A 16,235-nucleotide genomic window follows, 5' to 3' on the forward strand; every position below is an offset into this window, starting at 1 on the left:
TTGGCATAGCCAACAGGTCTTGCTTTTGGGACCTTATAAGTATTTAGTGTTGCAGCACAATATCCTTACTGCAACAACATTAACTGTTGCATGGCCAAACACGTAAAAGGTCCAAAAGGCGAGACCTATTGGCTATGAGCATGAGGATGTGTGCCACGGGACGTCGAAATGATGGCTTTGTTCAGTCCAGCAGTCATTTGCAGCGTGATGCTGAATGTGTGCCTATACTAAAGTTACAGTGATACAGAGAACTACAGAGTGGTACTGCACAATGTACGTAACACACACAGCACTCAAGAGTAAGAGGTTCTAAAGCAATGGACTACAAATGCGTATCTTTATGATATTACAAGAGACCCCAATAAAAAATAAACGCCAATGAGCTCCACAATCAGCACATCTTAAACAGTTACACATGCAAGACAATACGAAAACAAACACAGGCCAGTCCCATAATTAGCATATCTTAATAATTTACAGACACATGGAGGCCAGAAGCCCAACAATAAGCACAGTTTACATATGAGACACTAGATAAAGTACAGGCATACACCTGACAATGATCAATACAAATGTATGCTATGTTATGATGGGAGCACGCCCACTCTGAAAATTGTTCTAGTAACACTAATTTTAGAGTACATCTTGCCATGCTTTCATTGTCTGTAGTCATGCAGGTTGGTTGCACTGATTGGATGTAGCTTGCTGTCCCACTCATACGCTCCACAGCTCAACCTCCTTTTGTATTCCAAAACGGCGGTTGCTTGTTTTGCACTGCAGAGGGTCACCAATTCTTTCAAATGGGGCACTGATGCATGTTTTGTAGTAGATTAGAGGATGCATCCAACGCCTCCAGCTGCGAGTCTACCCGAGGGAAAACAGCAAGAGCTGAAATACGATATGTGTAGTTGTGAGAGGAATGCATTTTGTTTTTAGCTCAGCAAAGGCTATTTTGTAGTTGACTGATTACTGCAATGAAGAAGGCTTTGCCAGGCTTTTATTAACGGAGGCATGTACAGCGGTGTTAATGCTGTTATGCGACTCCATTGTAATGAGCCGGATGAGGCTTTGCCAGGTATTTATGTATTACTGCTTGTGTTGGGTGGGGGGAGGGGTATTCATCAAGCCCAGCACCAGCTGAACGGAGCGCAGCATCCAACTGCCACTGGCAATTTAAACACCAGGGATGCATCACCTGGCGAGAGAAGGGAGGGACGCCGAGGGAGATGGAAGGAAGGGAGAAAGAGAAAGGGAAGAGAGGGATGGAAGAGAGCGGGAGAAAGAGGGGGCAAGCGACGAGAGAGGGGTGGAGGAGCTGAGACAGCAAGAGAACGTGGGATGAGTGGGAACGGGGGGGGGGGCAGGGCGAGAAGGGGCGACTGCGGAGCCAGCAGAGGAGAGAGAGGGAACAAACAGAGAGAGAGGGGGGCAAGAAAGAGAGAGAGGAGGTAAGAAGAAAGACTGAGAGGGAACATATAGAGAGAGGAGGCAGGGAGAGGGGACAAACAGAGAGAGAGGAGGGAAGAAGAAAGACAGAGGGAGAGGGAAACAGAGGGAGAGAGTGAGAGGTGGCAACAAGAAAGTCTGAGAGGGAACATACAGAGAAAGACGGAGAGAGGAGGCAAAAAAGAGAGAGAGGGAACATACAGAGAGAGAGGGGGCAACAAAGAGGGAACATACAGAGAGGAAGAGAGAGAGAGAGAGAGAGAGACACAGAGACAGAGACAGAGAGAGAGAGAGAGAGAAGGCAAGAAAGAGGGAGAGGGAACATACAGAGAGAGGAGGCAAGAAGAGTGAGAGGGGACATACAGCAAGAGAGAGGAGACAAGAAAGACTGCTAGGAACAGGCACTGTGCGGGAGCCCTGGCAATGGGATAGGGTAGAAGAGGGAAGGAAGCAAGAGAGAAGATGACAGAAACTGGTTTTGGTATCATTTGTTTCGAAATGATCTTTGCAATGCGGTGTGTGCACACGTTGCTGTGTGGTGATTTAAGCACAACCGACCACGCATTCTGTGACGCACTCTTTGCTTGTGGATGCGCAGGAGCTGGTATATTGAGTGAACGGCACATATACTGCGGAGAGGGTGGGTGGCTTGGTCTTCAGTGGTCTTGTTGAACAAGCCTTGCCGCTTTCGAGAACGGAGAGCTGTGAAGGGAGCCCTTAATACACAGCAAAGGAGGGGGGGGGGGGAGGGCAGTGAAGCTTCTGACATCGAGAACGGAGAGCTGCGAAGGGAGCCCTTAATACACAGCATAGGTGGGTGGGGGAAGGGCGGTGAAGTTTCTGACTTCTGCACGACAAATCTAGCGTTGGCATTGGCTGCACGGCTGTGAAACTGATGCAGCCGCACGGCCCTGAAAGTGAAAGTAATATTGTGCGCTGTGAAAATGAAGCTGAGGGAGGGGGAGAAAGAAGGGGGTAGGGTGCCTGCGAGTGGTGCGCGCGGCATAGGAAAGACAGATAGCTGAAGCTGAGGGAGGGGGAGAAGGGAGGGGGTAGTGATAGCAGAGAGACAGAGGGGGTGGAAGAGCATTGTAAGGCTTAATGAGCCGTTACAAAAGCCAGATGGCCTGTGCACGTTCATGCGCGCATAACCGCACGCTGGGAGCCGGCAAAAGCCTCTGGTAGCACTTTTAAAAGCCTGTTTACTAAAAGTCTCGCAGAGCAGCGCATGCGCTGGCTCAGGCGAGACCTAAAAAAGGATGCCTCCCTAAAGGAGCTGTTTCTCAAGACACCAGCTAAGAAAGCGGACACGGGAGACACCACGTCTGTGGAACCAGAGAAGACCGAGGTGCCGAACCCCGTACCGGGTGGATGGACGTGTAAGGGTCCCTCACCGACACATACATGGAGGCACTATTTGGTGGCATCCGAGAACACATTATGGCACTCCGAATGACGCCACTACAGAAATCAAAGAGGTGAAGCGCACCATGGAAGAACTAGGCCACCAGGTTAATACCCTGGAACAAAGCAGTGACACAAAAGAGGAGGCACTCAATGCTTTCCGGCAGGAGCTGCTGGAGCACCGTGATCAAAATATTAACCTGCAACAACACCTGGAAGACCTAGAAAACAGATCACACTGCTCCTACATCAGGATCATGGGCTTTCCCCTTCTGGCGGATCCTAGTGACCTGGAAGGACGCGTCAGTCACTTGCCTCTTCCTCAACATCCTCGAAGAACCTATTAGCCATGAAATTCGGGGGGCAAGTAACAAAAATTCAAGCAGAGCACCCTTGGAGACTTCTCCTCCTGTGGATCACCCTAAACGCCTACTCATTCACTCTTGCCACACTTTACGCACGCAATGACAGACAGGAACAATTCATCAAGAATGAACAGGGCCTTGTCACAACCTCTGCTGACACAGATATTGATGGGGAAACTTCAACTTCACACGGTTCTAGCAAGATAAATTCAGCGGGTGGGACAAACCGGGAACTTTAGCCTGTGATGGCTGCGAGATGAGAGCTTCACTGACATGTGGAGGACTCAACACCCCTCTTTACGAGGCTACACCTCATTCTCTCCCTCCCATCAAACATATGCCTATATAGATTACTCCCTAATTACTCCTGGTGTCTTGGCAACCACTTACCACTCTAAAATAGGAGTGCTGGCTGTCCCTGACCTCACCCCGGTGTCGCTCGCCCTTCTTGCCCCGAGGTCGACCGCCCCCAGGGGGAACTGGTGGCTCAACACCATTCTAGAACTCAAATCCACACTCCAAGTCTGGGATACCACCCAACACTTCCTCCAGACCAATGACACGCAGACAACACTTATCTCCTTGTGGAAACTATGAAGACAGTCATCAGAGGGACATTTATAGCAATCCCCGCCAGGCTTAATAAGCTTAAATAGGCCATAGAACTCAGGATCCTGCAGCATGCGAAAGTAACGGACACTGACCTGTAAGCCGCTCTAGGCTCTGGACACAAACAGAGTGGAATATGCCCTCCTCCAACTGAAACAAAAATACTACAAGGAAGGGAAGGGGGCTGGGTGGCTCCTCGCTTATAAGCTTCAAGCCTGCACCCGCAAGACTAGAATTGCAGAGATCCACACACAACTGGGCATGCCCTATATTTAGACTCAGAGTTTGCATTAGCCTTCGAGGGATTTTATGTCGACCGCTACACTGCGCAAATAGTAGATCCTTCAGGACACTTGCTGACACTCATAATGAAACTCAGAGGCAGAAGCGCGATCCCTAGAGACGGATATCTGCCTTAATGAGGTCTTTTCGCCTATTGCCCGCCTACAATCTGGAAAAGCCCCTGGGCTGGATGGCTTTACCCCAAACTTTTACAAAGTATTTGCTGCCCAGCTGGGCCCACTCCTCACACGCCTCTATAACTCCTTTGCTGACACATGATCGCTCACCGACACCATGAGAGAGGCGTTAATCACTGTGATCCCCAAACCGGGAAAGACCCCACGCAGTGCTCCTCCTACAGCCCTATCTCCCTCTTCAACGTAGATGCCAAATTATTCACAGGTGTCGGGCTTCGTGCCTAAATCCGATTTTGCAGGGTCTGATTGACCCGGACCAGGTGGGATTCATAGCAGAGAGATGCTGCAGTGACAACAGCAAGCTCCTACTACACCTCATAGACAAAGACCAATGTTCCTGGACCCCGGCACTTCTCTTGTCACTGGACACCAAACTGGTCATTCTTAAGGTTGATACTTGGAGTGGACCTGGGCCCACGTTTTCGCACATGGGTGAACTGTAACTATATCAGCCCCATGGCCTGGGTGACAGATAACAGCTTGACCTTGCACGCCTTAACCATCGCCAGAAGCAGGGTTGCCTACTTTCCCCACTCCTTTTGATACTCTACAAGAAGCCGCTTCTGGATCACATTCAAACCGGCCCCAAAGATTAATTAGGGTGCCAGGAACACAAGATAGTACTGTACACCAATGGCATGCTTCATAGTGACCCTTACACAACCACTCTCATACTTGCCTGCCCTGTTGAGGGAGCTGGAGAGCTTTGGCTCACTAGCCGGATTTAAAACAAATTATATTACAATGCACTCCAAAGAAGCAATCAAGTATTCAAAATGGGAAAATCATATAATATAAATCAGCTATCCGTGTTTCGGTAGAACATAATGGAGGAGTCCCAAATATGATTACTGTTCCCTTCTTTATTGTTCATCTTTTTATGAAAACATTTTTGTTGCAGTCCTAGCCAACGTGTTTTGTCCCACCTGGGACTTCTTCATAGCTACAAACATACGTACAAATATTTTACAATATTTCATACATTATTAAAACCACTGGAAAACTACAATCTACTTTAAAAGATTCGAACAACCAAACAATCTTTAGTGAGTTATATGAATATCCATATGCGTGTCACTACATTATAAGTACCCACGACATGGGAAACACTGATATTTCAAAAATCCCATTTTGGATCATGTGTAATAGATTATCAACAATTGCATAATGGCATCATTCCAGTTCGCCCTTTATGATCAAACCAAATACATAAACAACCTCTATATTGCACAAAAAATGTGTAATGCACAAGAAAGACCAGATACATCCCTTATGAAAATAAGGGAAACGAGCTGTATATTGCAAGCTACATTAACATGGAATGTAAGTATTTATAGTAACTCAAATCATATTCCATTAAAAAATCCTTCCTTTCACCTTGTTAATTTCCATTTTATTACAACATACTTGTTTTTAAGAAACTTGTTTTAAAACAAGTTTCTGTGACTTTTCTTTGGAGTATCGAGTAATATATTTTGGTTTTCATAATGGTATTACCTCACAAGAGGTTTATGGTGACTTACCCCCTTTACTTGTAAGACTGGTTTATAATTGAGTAACTATACTTTTGTGTTAAGTGCGGTGTTAGTTGTCTCAGCCACTTTTTGTAAATTATTTGTTGGATTTAAAATAAACATTCAGAAGTCGCAGGCCCTCAGACTTACAATCCCACAGACTGATAAGCTGCACCTAGAACGCCACTTCTCCTTTCCGTGAGCAGACTCCTAGGTCACCTACTTAGGGCTTAAAATCTGCACCACCCTATGTGCAATGGTAGAGTGCAATTATGTGGACCTCTTAACTACAGTACTGTCCAATCTACAGTCGGTAGGGGACTATCCTGGGTAGGGGACTATCCTGGCTAGGCCACATTGCTGCTGTAAAAATGGCCATTCACTCCAAGATCCTGTACGTGATGCAGACTCTTTCGGTCGCCCCATCAACACCATACATCTGTAGACTACAACAGGTAATAGAGACCTACATATGGGGGAAGGGGGGCAAGAGGCCTCACATGGACCGTAGGAGGGCCTACCTGCCTATGGCGGAGGGAAACCTGGTAGTCCTCCACCTCATTCATTATTATCATCATGTGGCGCAACTATGGTGTATGGTGGACTGGAATAGATCACTCTTGAAGCACTGGTGTTTTATGGATCAGAGCATAGCAGGTATCCACATCTGGAATGTTACCTGGCTTTTGAAAACACACCAGCCTCCTGGAGTGTACATTTCCAAAGTTACCCGAGCGACACTAGGGGCATGGGACAGAGTCATGACACTCAAGGGACTGTTGTCAACCACCTCCCCATCGCATCCATTACAGTGAACCCAGAATTACATACTGCAGCTACAGGACAGTCTTTCATGATCTGGTAAAAAGCAAACTACTAAAGGGTAAGCAACCTATTTGGCCAAACAGGCCTCATGGACTTCTCACAACTCTAACAGGGATACGACTTACCATCTGCCGAGGCCTGGCGCTACAGTGTCATCAACCATTGGATCAACCAACCTAAGACCTGACTCAGTTTGAGAAATGGTTGATCACCAATCAGGATGATAACGGCCTCCTCTCGGACATTTATGCCTTCCTAAACAAAACAGCCAACCCCATGAAGTCTCAAGCTCAAAAGTGATGAGAAGTAGAGCTGGAATGCTCATTCATGCCTAAGGAATGGACCGACATCCTACAAAAAGCACAAATGTCCTCCCGCAGTGCCCCAAGACAGGAAGCCCTACTTCAGGTCACACACTATTGGTATTATACCCCAGGACAAGTAGCAAAATGTAAAACTGGTAGCTCGGATACCTGTTGGCGCAACTGCAGTCAAACAGGCACCTTGAAACACCTGCTCTGGCGCTGCCCCAAACTCAAACGGCACTGGGAAGAGGTGCCCAAAGACATTAACAAAATGTCTGACAGAGACATATCAGCCCTGCCCAGCTACATATATCTAGAATTGCCAAACACACTAACCTACCCCCTGCACTTCAGTAAAGGAAAGTCAATCACAATGGCTCTCTGCGCAGCTAAGCAAGCCATCACCTGCTAATGGGCACCGACTATACTATCACCTACACAGATGGGCTGCACAAACTATGGGCGGTAACAGGATTAGAAAAAAAGAACCCCCTTACTGGAAACCAGGTAGCCGCAATTTGACAAGATGTGGGATGCGTGCATCTGGCACACGAAACCCGCGAACTCTCTGGTCTGATATACTTCTGAATTCTGCAGCTCATACAAGGCATCCAAGCGTGTCTTCCTGGGACAGCAGACAACAGCGCTACCAAAGAGCCCGCATAAACCCTACCTCATAACGCCAAGCCCAGTCCAACCAGGCACAGGTAGAGGTGGAGTTGCTTCACCTTTCCGTATGGACACCACTTGCTTCCCTCTTCCATGTTACTCCCCTACCTAATGACTCCCCAGTGTTTCTCTTCTTTCTTTTATCTTTGTTCCCCCCATTTAAGCCTCACCGACCACTGGATGGAGACAAGTGTTAAGTGTTATCTCCTAAACCTAAAGTATAGGCTCAAAATTCCCTTTTTGTTATCAGGGTACCTTTAAGTGAAAGAAAACAGATGAGGTAGGAGTCAGGTAGCCCCACAGTATAAATGACAGTGTTCATGATATTTTAAAGCAGAGACCAAAGCAATTGGGGGGAGGAGTTGGCCTAACGGCTAGGGCGCTCGACCTCGGACCTGGGGAACTGGGTTCGAGTCTCGGTAATGACGCTGAACATCCTGTGATTCTGGGCAAATAACTTAATCTCCCCGTGCCTAACAAAGAATGAATGTGTGTCCTCATGTAATGTAACTGGTGATATGTAAAGGGCTCCGATACCTGATTGGATTCGGGTCTAGTTCGCGCTATATAAAACTCTACAAAAAAAAAAATAATAATAATAATGTTGTTCGACATCTACCAAATAATTTGTACATTAGTTGGAGTCTGACGGTGTTTGGTGGCACAGCCATCGGCAGTCTATATCAGTTACATGCCTTCTTGCCTTCTAGCTTCCAACTGCATTTTGTAAGTAAGGCTCATATGAACCCAACATCAGTCAACGTGCCCTACCTCAGCAAACTGCCAAAAAAACACCTCAAATGGCACTTGCAGCAGCGGAGCACTTGTCACAATGAAGACCCCGTAACACGTTCATCCTTGTCCAACTGGGCCCACAGTCCAATGCAGTTCACCTACGTGTAGAACCAGGCCAAGGCCTTTTGCGTGTCCCAAGAAGAGGTTCAGTATCTACAACAGAAAGAGAATCCCTTTCGAGTATGTACTGACTAAGGTACAATGATCGCTGCTAGTGTCAGGATATATGGTTGTTTTGGCAATTCTGTGGTGTGTCTGAAGATATCAGGAACTACCCAATGGGTAGCAAAAATACATATTTTTCCAGTCAAAAACAAATACATTTATCCATCACTATATAACAACAGACCACAAGACGCATACTTAGGTGCACAAAACGGCTTCAAAGAAATACAGTTGGCAAAACGTTCAATTTAGAAGTTGCATTTTTCTGGTTGTACAGTACTACTGTATGCTTGCTGTGTGTTCATTTAGGAAGCGGTTTAATAAGCCACAATGTAGCCCAATTATAACCTTGTGACACTGGTAATATTCTGAGAGACATAGTAGCTGAACAAGCCTACTTCAGGAGAGGGATGTGGATGGCCTTCCTTCATTTGAAAAGGTCTGCTTCCTTACACAAGAAAACAACCAAACTATTGAAGAGCTGAACCATATGTTGGCAACTCTTCTCCCCACTGGCCTTCATCTCTTGTGGTGTTTAGAGTGCAAAAGAGGCAAGACAGTATCAACACGTATGAAGTATTTTAAATGTAATTCAAATATTACAGTCAAAGCAACGTCAGTTTTTTTAAAAAAAATCGGATACCAGACAATGTTCAAATGGTTATGATGTGCAACTACATAAAACAACAATCTTCTCGCGGTAAATCATACCTCAATTTCTGATCTATTGAAGTGCCAGGACTTGTTGCACATCTCTGATTTGTCTGGCCTAATAAGAAAAGAAATCATAATTCATCAACTTCCTTAATGCCCTAGTAATAAAAACGGTTCATTTCACAGTATTGCACACAATACAAATAAAAAGAATGATCCAGTCCTATTTTTAAGAAATGCTTCTAAACCACTCACATTGGACATTATTCCAACTGTGAGAACCCCTGGAAGAAATAAGGACCAGACAAGATACTGACGAACCAAGTTGTGATGTTCACCTGGGCACAAGCAGTGGGTTGGAACCTTTGCTTTAATTTTGTATTTCCATGAGGAATGCATGTTGACCAAGGATGTGTGGGGTTTGAAGGGAGAAGTGGGTGTGCCTGGGCTCCAATTGTACATTGGTAAAATTGAAAATTATTTAAAAATTGCACATTTTGCATGAAACTACAAAATGACTCCCCAACTTGCTCGAGAGCAATATTCAACTCTTTCCCAATATGAACCAACATCGAGAGGGATTAAATACATGGGTGCGAGTAATGTCATATAAACTACCCTTGCCTTGTGTAAGGGTGGTAGGGCTTACAGGAGCGTTTTCTCACCCTCTCTTGATAAAAGGTGTCAGAAGGGGGAGGACATCAATTTTTCCTAACCTAACCTCCTTCCTGTTGCCCAGAAGCTGCAGTCGATGGAGGAGCAGAGCAGCTGCACCTCCAACTGTGTACAAGGTGCAGGGGAAAGTATTAGCTGGCCTTTTCCTGGTCCTCAGTGGCCCATAATATAATGCAGTCACAGAGTATTCGGTAGCTCTTCAAAAGAAACGCAGCCCTCGAGTGGCTGTTAGCTGATCAGTTTATTTTTTGTGTCTGCAATTTTCTACCCTTTGGCCTAGTGCACGGTGAGCAGGGTAAACTGATCCAAATTTCACCCTCACCTTTTTATTGACCAAATCACTCCTGGCACTATGACAATGTGAGGTGGGTAAGCAGCAAATGATTAACCAGCACACCAGAGTGGTGTACATAATCCCCTACACAGTTGAAGGGTAGGGGTGACTAGCCACGTGCCCATGTTGTGAAAGGTGGAGGGGTGTAACCAAATCACTCCACAGCACTTTGACAGTGCTAGGGAGGTTGTAGGAGGTGAATATTCAACCCCTGCCAAATATCTGTTACAATTTGTAGCTACCTTATCCCACAAGAATTGCCAAACGCCCCCCTCCCACACACCCTTGGGCTAAGGGTAGGAAGTAAGCTTTTTTTCACAACTGTCAGACAAGGTCATTGTGCAATGGCAGGGAGTGAGGCTTAATTATTTTTCCACATCCATCCACAATTCTAGGCAGGCTAGGGGCATGTGGAAGGGAAGGACTTTCCTAGAGATACCAGCATAGGCCAGTAATCTAACCTGCCTACATTTGCATCATGCAACATCAGCTCTCTACTGAGCTGCTTCACATGAGTGACAACTAATAACAATGCCAAACATTTTTTTTTTTTTATTTCTCTCAGATGTGACGATCTACCTTTTTGAGGGGTTTTTGGTGATCCTGAACATTTACAGAGCCATACATAATTGGGACAAACACAGTGGACACACATTTTTGTTTACATTCTAACACGAGTTGATGAAAAATCACCAAAGCTAAAGGAAATGATAGAAAGACATACAATGACATTCAAAATCTGACAGCGTTTAGTGCAGCGCTTTCAAAGATCTAACTAAAGTAACTTTCCTAGGGCAAAAGCCATGTTATTTCAATAAGATCCATGTTGGGGTCATCCTCCCACCTGAGCCAACCTGCTATAGCCGCACTCACACTTTAATTCTGAATATTGATTCCCCATTTTGTGGTTCAAATTGCTCAAGGAGGGAGCAACATTACAAAGACTTCAAAACATGGATTCCCTAGGAATGGCGGTGTCAACTGTACAAGAGCGTGATTGCAAATCTGGAATATACACTGACAGACGAGTTACTGAGTAATACTTGGAGAACCAAATATATTGAGAGGAGCATGTATGGTTAGTGGTTTAACAATTTCCATGGACATTTTCAGGAGGTTAATCCCAGAGACTATAGCATTGTTCTACCTGTGGTTACTTGGTTTCCCAACGTTACAATACTATTTTTGTCACTGAATTTGCACAGTAGTCGTGCCACTTTTTGGCAAAGGGGCATCATAGATTTCAGATAACATAATACTAAGATAATTTAATTCATCTTCAAAATTCCTTACCAAAGGCCATGTAATGTCCAGTAGTTTGGAGGACTCTTACAAGCGACGTCATTCATCTGAATAAAGGAAAGCAAACAGGACATCCAAGTAAATTACACATATGGAGAACATGTGAAAATGCAAACTACACACAGGACACTTTTCAATTTGTAGAATTGTGTCTATCAGAATACCCTCGCTATTGCTTGGCAGCTATCTTAAAACATTACATTAAAAAAAGTGTGCTTTATTGCTTAAGTTGATTCATATGGACAAATACCCTAATACTTCCGAAAGGGGTTTTCTGCATACTAGCTCTTGAGCAGACAATGATCTATGCTTTTGATATTTGATCTTAAACCCTCAGCTAATCAGTAATTTCTTATCTTGAGTTTTCAGGTTTGTCACAGGCTGACAGAGATTTCCTGGCGAGGTACTGCGGCCAATGTTAATACATGTAAATATACTGCAGTGACATTTTGTCTTCCACTGACAGTATAGTGATCTAGTTCACTTAACATGACAAGACACCTCGTACTAAGTCAATTATCAGCATCACTGTTGAATTCCATGCTCTCTGCCACTAGTTATGTGGTAAGTTGGTAAACCAGCGCAGCCTTGATTTACCTGCTGCCCTCACAACCCAGGTGTTATAAAGGTACAAATAGAAGGAGAATACGCCTGAGTTAGGCCAGTTGTTTAAAATATGAAACCAAACCCACTTCAGAGCTTTTGGCCATCACAACATCAAAACGAATATCCAGATTCTTAAAACTAGGAGGATGATCCATCTCTTGACTTGTACAGAAGGGAACTGAAGGTTACCCCTGCACTCAGTCTCAAATGTGATTTCAGAATTTAAGTTGTTCAGTGACCGAAAATTTCATTTTTATCAAAGTTACCACATCTCTCTGTGTCCTCTGTAAGTTACCTAGTACCTCAGTCTTCAATAACTATTTGGTGTAGGCCTGTGTGTAGTCTGCAAAGGACTGAACCCTCACTTGAGAGGTTTTAGGATTGCAAACAGTGGGTCGGATAGATACTAAATAGCTCAGGTGAAAAAGGTAAGCCCTCTGGGACTGAATAGGTAATGGAATGAAACAAAGTGGGGGCCTAAAACAACCTCCTGGGTTGATTGGGAGAGAAAAAGAAAATCCAAACCACTAATGGCAATTATCACCAGCTCCTCCGACAGTACTGGGTGATTGATGCAATAAGGTTCTGCTTATTTAGTATGCCCAGATTTTTTGGTTTCTTTTCGATCACTCGATTTTGGACTTTTTACTGTAGGTGGGTCATACTACTTGTGTTTCCCACACAGTAATCACATGGTAAATGGACTGCATGCGTTTACCACCAGTGTCCACCTTTTTAGATTAGGCCATTGCTAAGCAGTAGAGTAAGGGGCACTTGGCTGGTTACACATGAACATTTGTGTGGGAGACACGTGCGTGACAACCATTGTGCGCAGCCCGGTAACTGTGCACAGGTAGCCAGGCACAGAGGGGACACTACAAGAAAAGAGGTAGAGCTTGGATAGGCCTTATAATATTAGTGGGCACTCCTTGGTAAAGTCAGTATGGTTTACAGTTTTGTCTGCAGTGACGCTACATTATGCACTTAGGGGGAAATCTGCCTTAAAAGTACAGTTTTGCTTCCCTTGGGCCTACAAGGGCCTGTGAGGTATGAACCTGGGGTGAAACATGTACGCCCAATTTGAACACATAGGTCCCAAGACTCCACAAGTAAGTACACCTTATGGATCATCTACAGTGATCATACTTCACTATCTCAGCATCAGGGTCCAGTCCTTTTGTCACCATGCCGGGCCAAGTTAATTACTCTTCTCCCCAGTAGAGCAAACAAAGATCCCGACAAAGGAGTCATTAGCACTGCTTCCCTCATCTCCTAAGAAGGAAAGGCTGCGGAAGAAAATCTGCATCTGGTAATTAACATTATACCAGGGTTGGTACAGCCCATGCCCACTGAACAAAGGAGGACGCCCAGACAGCTGTTGCTAACACAGGAGGGGGCTCCCCTTTGAAGCTTTGGGACCAAAGGCCCTGGCAAGGATATCAGCTAGGGGCGGAGCTTAAGTCACCAAAGGAGATATGAGCAGTGACTTCTGTACCATGCCATCTTGGATTGTCCCAGCATGATGAGCAGGAGGGTTGTGATGGGGTTGGAGGGGTGATGTGACACCCTACTTGGGGCCATGAGTTCCTGACTTCTAGCACTTTCAATCCCCACCAAAAAAACATTGCAAAGGGGACAGAGAGGTTGTTGGATTTGGACACTGAAACAGGACAGCAGCAGCAGACAACTGAAGGACAAGCCCCCTGATGGACTAGCAACTGTCTACAGTTGACCCCAGGACAAGTGGGTCTATCAATGACACAGGAAGCTGGTTTCCTTACAGTGTCTGGGGTAGATCTGGGCTTCTGTGCACAAGCAAGAGAGGAGTACCAAAGAATAAGGGAAAAGGAGAAAGGATGGCACAGGGAGCCAGTGTAACCAACACCCTACAAAATGTGCCCTTGCTTCGCCAAGAGGCCTTCCTAAACTGCCCCCAGTGGCAAGAGCTCACAAGCAAAAAAAGATCGCTAAAATCGGCACAACAGGGACCAAAATATGGCCATTAGAAAAATCTGACTTTTTACCCCTAACAGGCAATGGAGCACAGATGAACCTGTGCCCAGGGGTCATCCTACAATTAAATTAATTTAAATTAAATATTTCCAGTGAAGGGTGATGAATTGGGCACCCTCCCCAGAATCCAGTCCCGGCCAAACACTTCATGGAAGCAACCTGACACCACAACTCTGGGCCCCCCAAAGCCAAAGGGGAAGAGCACTGGCCTACTACCCAATGATGGCAAGCTCGCCACCGGCAGCCACCGCAGGCCATTCCTGATCGCAAGAGAGAAGGTAGAATGAGGAGAATCACAGGAGCAGCAAGCTGGCTGGGATAGCGCAGGAGTGGACTTCCTGTGTTGTTTAAAAAAAGAACAAAGAAAATCCTGAGTGGCCTGAATCAGCAAGAGAGCCACTTAAAAGTATTCACTGAACCTGCGCTAGAGTGACCCATAATGCCCTTAGAGGGGCCATTTGCATATGTTTTCTCCTCTTGAGGTGGTCCAAGGAGGACAGGGGCACCACCAACTCAATTGAGAATTTGCTAGGGGGCTGCAGGAGCACAGAAGTTCCCCTTTCTTAATCTTTTGATAAACTGAACCTATGTTTGCGTGATCAAGAAAATTATTAAGCCCCGCCACTCCTCAAAATAAGCATATTCAGCATCTTTGTATGCATTTTAAAGGCTGGAGCTCTTGCTCTTCAGCTGGGACTGCAGTACCCTCTAGGGCCGGTGTAGGAAAGTAGGATCTGCTTCTTATGGTTACCGCCACTTTTTACTAAATGTGATACTGTTTTGACTAGTTTGACTGGGATCCTGCTAATCGGGACCCCAGCCTAGCTGCTTTTTCCCTAAACTGTGATGTTATGTAATTTGGTACACTCCAGATTGGAGACTGGGGTACCCTGGTCAGTCCCTAGTATATGGTACCAATGTACCCAGGCATAGGTACCCCAGAGGCCTCCCATGGGCTGAAGCATGTATTATGCCACCCATGAGAGGCCATGCAAAATGGAATCTACAGGCCTGCCATTTCAGCCTCTGTAAGTTGGTGCATGCACCACTTACTTAAGATATAGGTTCACTATATCTAAGGGTCACTGCACTTAAAACCTATAAGTCACCCCTATAGCAGGCCTTAACAATCCTGAAGGCAGGGTGATTGATTCGAAGTAAGTGGGTGCCACTGCATGAGCAGGACACCCCTGCTACCTACGGAGTCCCTTTTCCCGGGTTGTCAGTGCATCAGCCATTTACGACATATTGAGTCGCATTATTCGACCACGTGATGACCAACTCTAAAACGGCTGAAAGTAACCCTATCATGTTTGGTGACAAACATTGTGAAATCAGAACCCCACACTAATAATTAGGAATTATTTTTAAAAGTTGAATTGACCTGATTTTAGTAAAGCTAATCGACGATCGGAGACCCGCGGTGCCGCCTGTTAGAGCGAGCCCGCTTATTGAAGGGTCAGCGGTCTAGTCCTTCACTCCCCATAACGTCAAATAGCGCGCTGGGGCGACCGCACAGCGGGCGCGCCAAAGGCAAGCCCGTCTGCACCCGTCGGCGCCCGGAGTGCGTACAGAGCCAGGACCCCTGGATGTGCTCCCATCCATAAATATAGTAAGCAACAACTTTATGACATACAGACCGGTGAGTGCTCGACCTGTAGTGGCTGGAAGGAGGGGATAAGAACGAGCACCTACAAATGTTGGGGCTGTGGGTACTGTTTTGATCTATCACTGGGGTGGGAGGGGAAGGATCCCACTATACCAGATATAGGTTGTAAAGACCCCCTCAAAGGTAATAAAATTCAAGATAGCCGACAAAACCCTCCACAAGGACCAGGCGGTAATAATGGCCAGAGTAAGGGTAAGACGAGGGTGAAGTCAATACAAACTTTGTCATGTATATTACTGAACACACGATCACTTGTGAAACATAAATACCAACTAGAATGTCTCCTCCAAATAGAAAATCCGGATACTGCCTTCCTAACGGAGACCTGGACTGATGCCAGCTCAGATTGGAATATGGCCCTTCCCCCAGGCTATGTAATGGTACAACATGATAGGATAGAAGGCAG

At 45.7% G+C, this 16,235-nt stretch overlaps 1 protein-coding gene across 1 annotated transcript in view; it reads right to left on the minus strand.

Moving 5' to 3' along the window:
* RNASET2 (ribonuclease T2) overlaps positions 1-16,235 on the minus strand; it is a 152,494-nt gene that overhangs the window by 79,178 nt on the left and 57,081 nt on the right. Inside the window, exons 4-5 of the mRNA XM_085611449.1 lie at positions 11,533-11,588; positions 9,288-9,345 (exon numbers count right to left, since the gene is read on the minus strand). Coding sequence (XP_085467575.1) covers positions 9,288-9,345; positions 11,533-11,588 — 114 coding nt within the window. The remainder of the gene's footprint in view (positions 1-9,287; positions 9,346-11,532; positions 11,589-16,235) is intronic.

Source organism: Triturus cristatus, chromosome 6 (genome assembly GCF_964204655.1).
Source record: "Triturus cristatus chromosome 6, aTriCri1.1, whole genome shotgun sequence".
Classification (NCBI taxonomy): domain Eukaryota; kingdom Metazoa; phylum Chordata; class Amphibia; order Caudata; family Salamandridae; genus Triturus; species Triturus cristatus.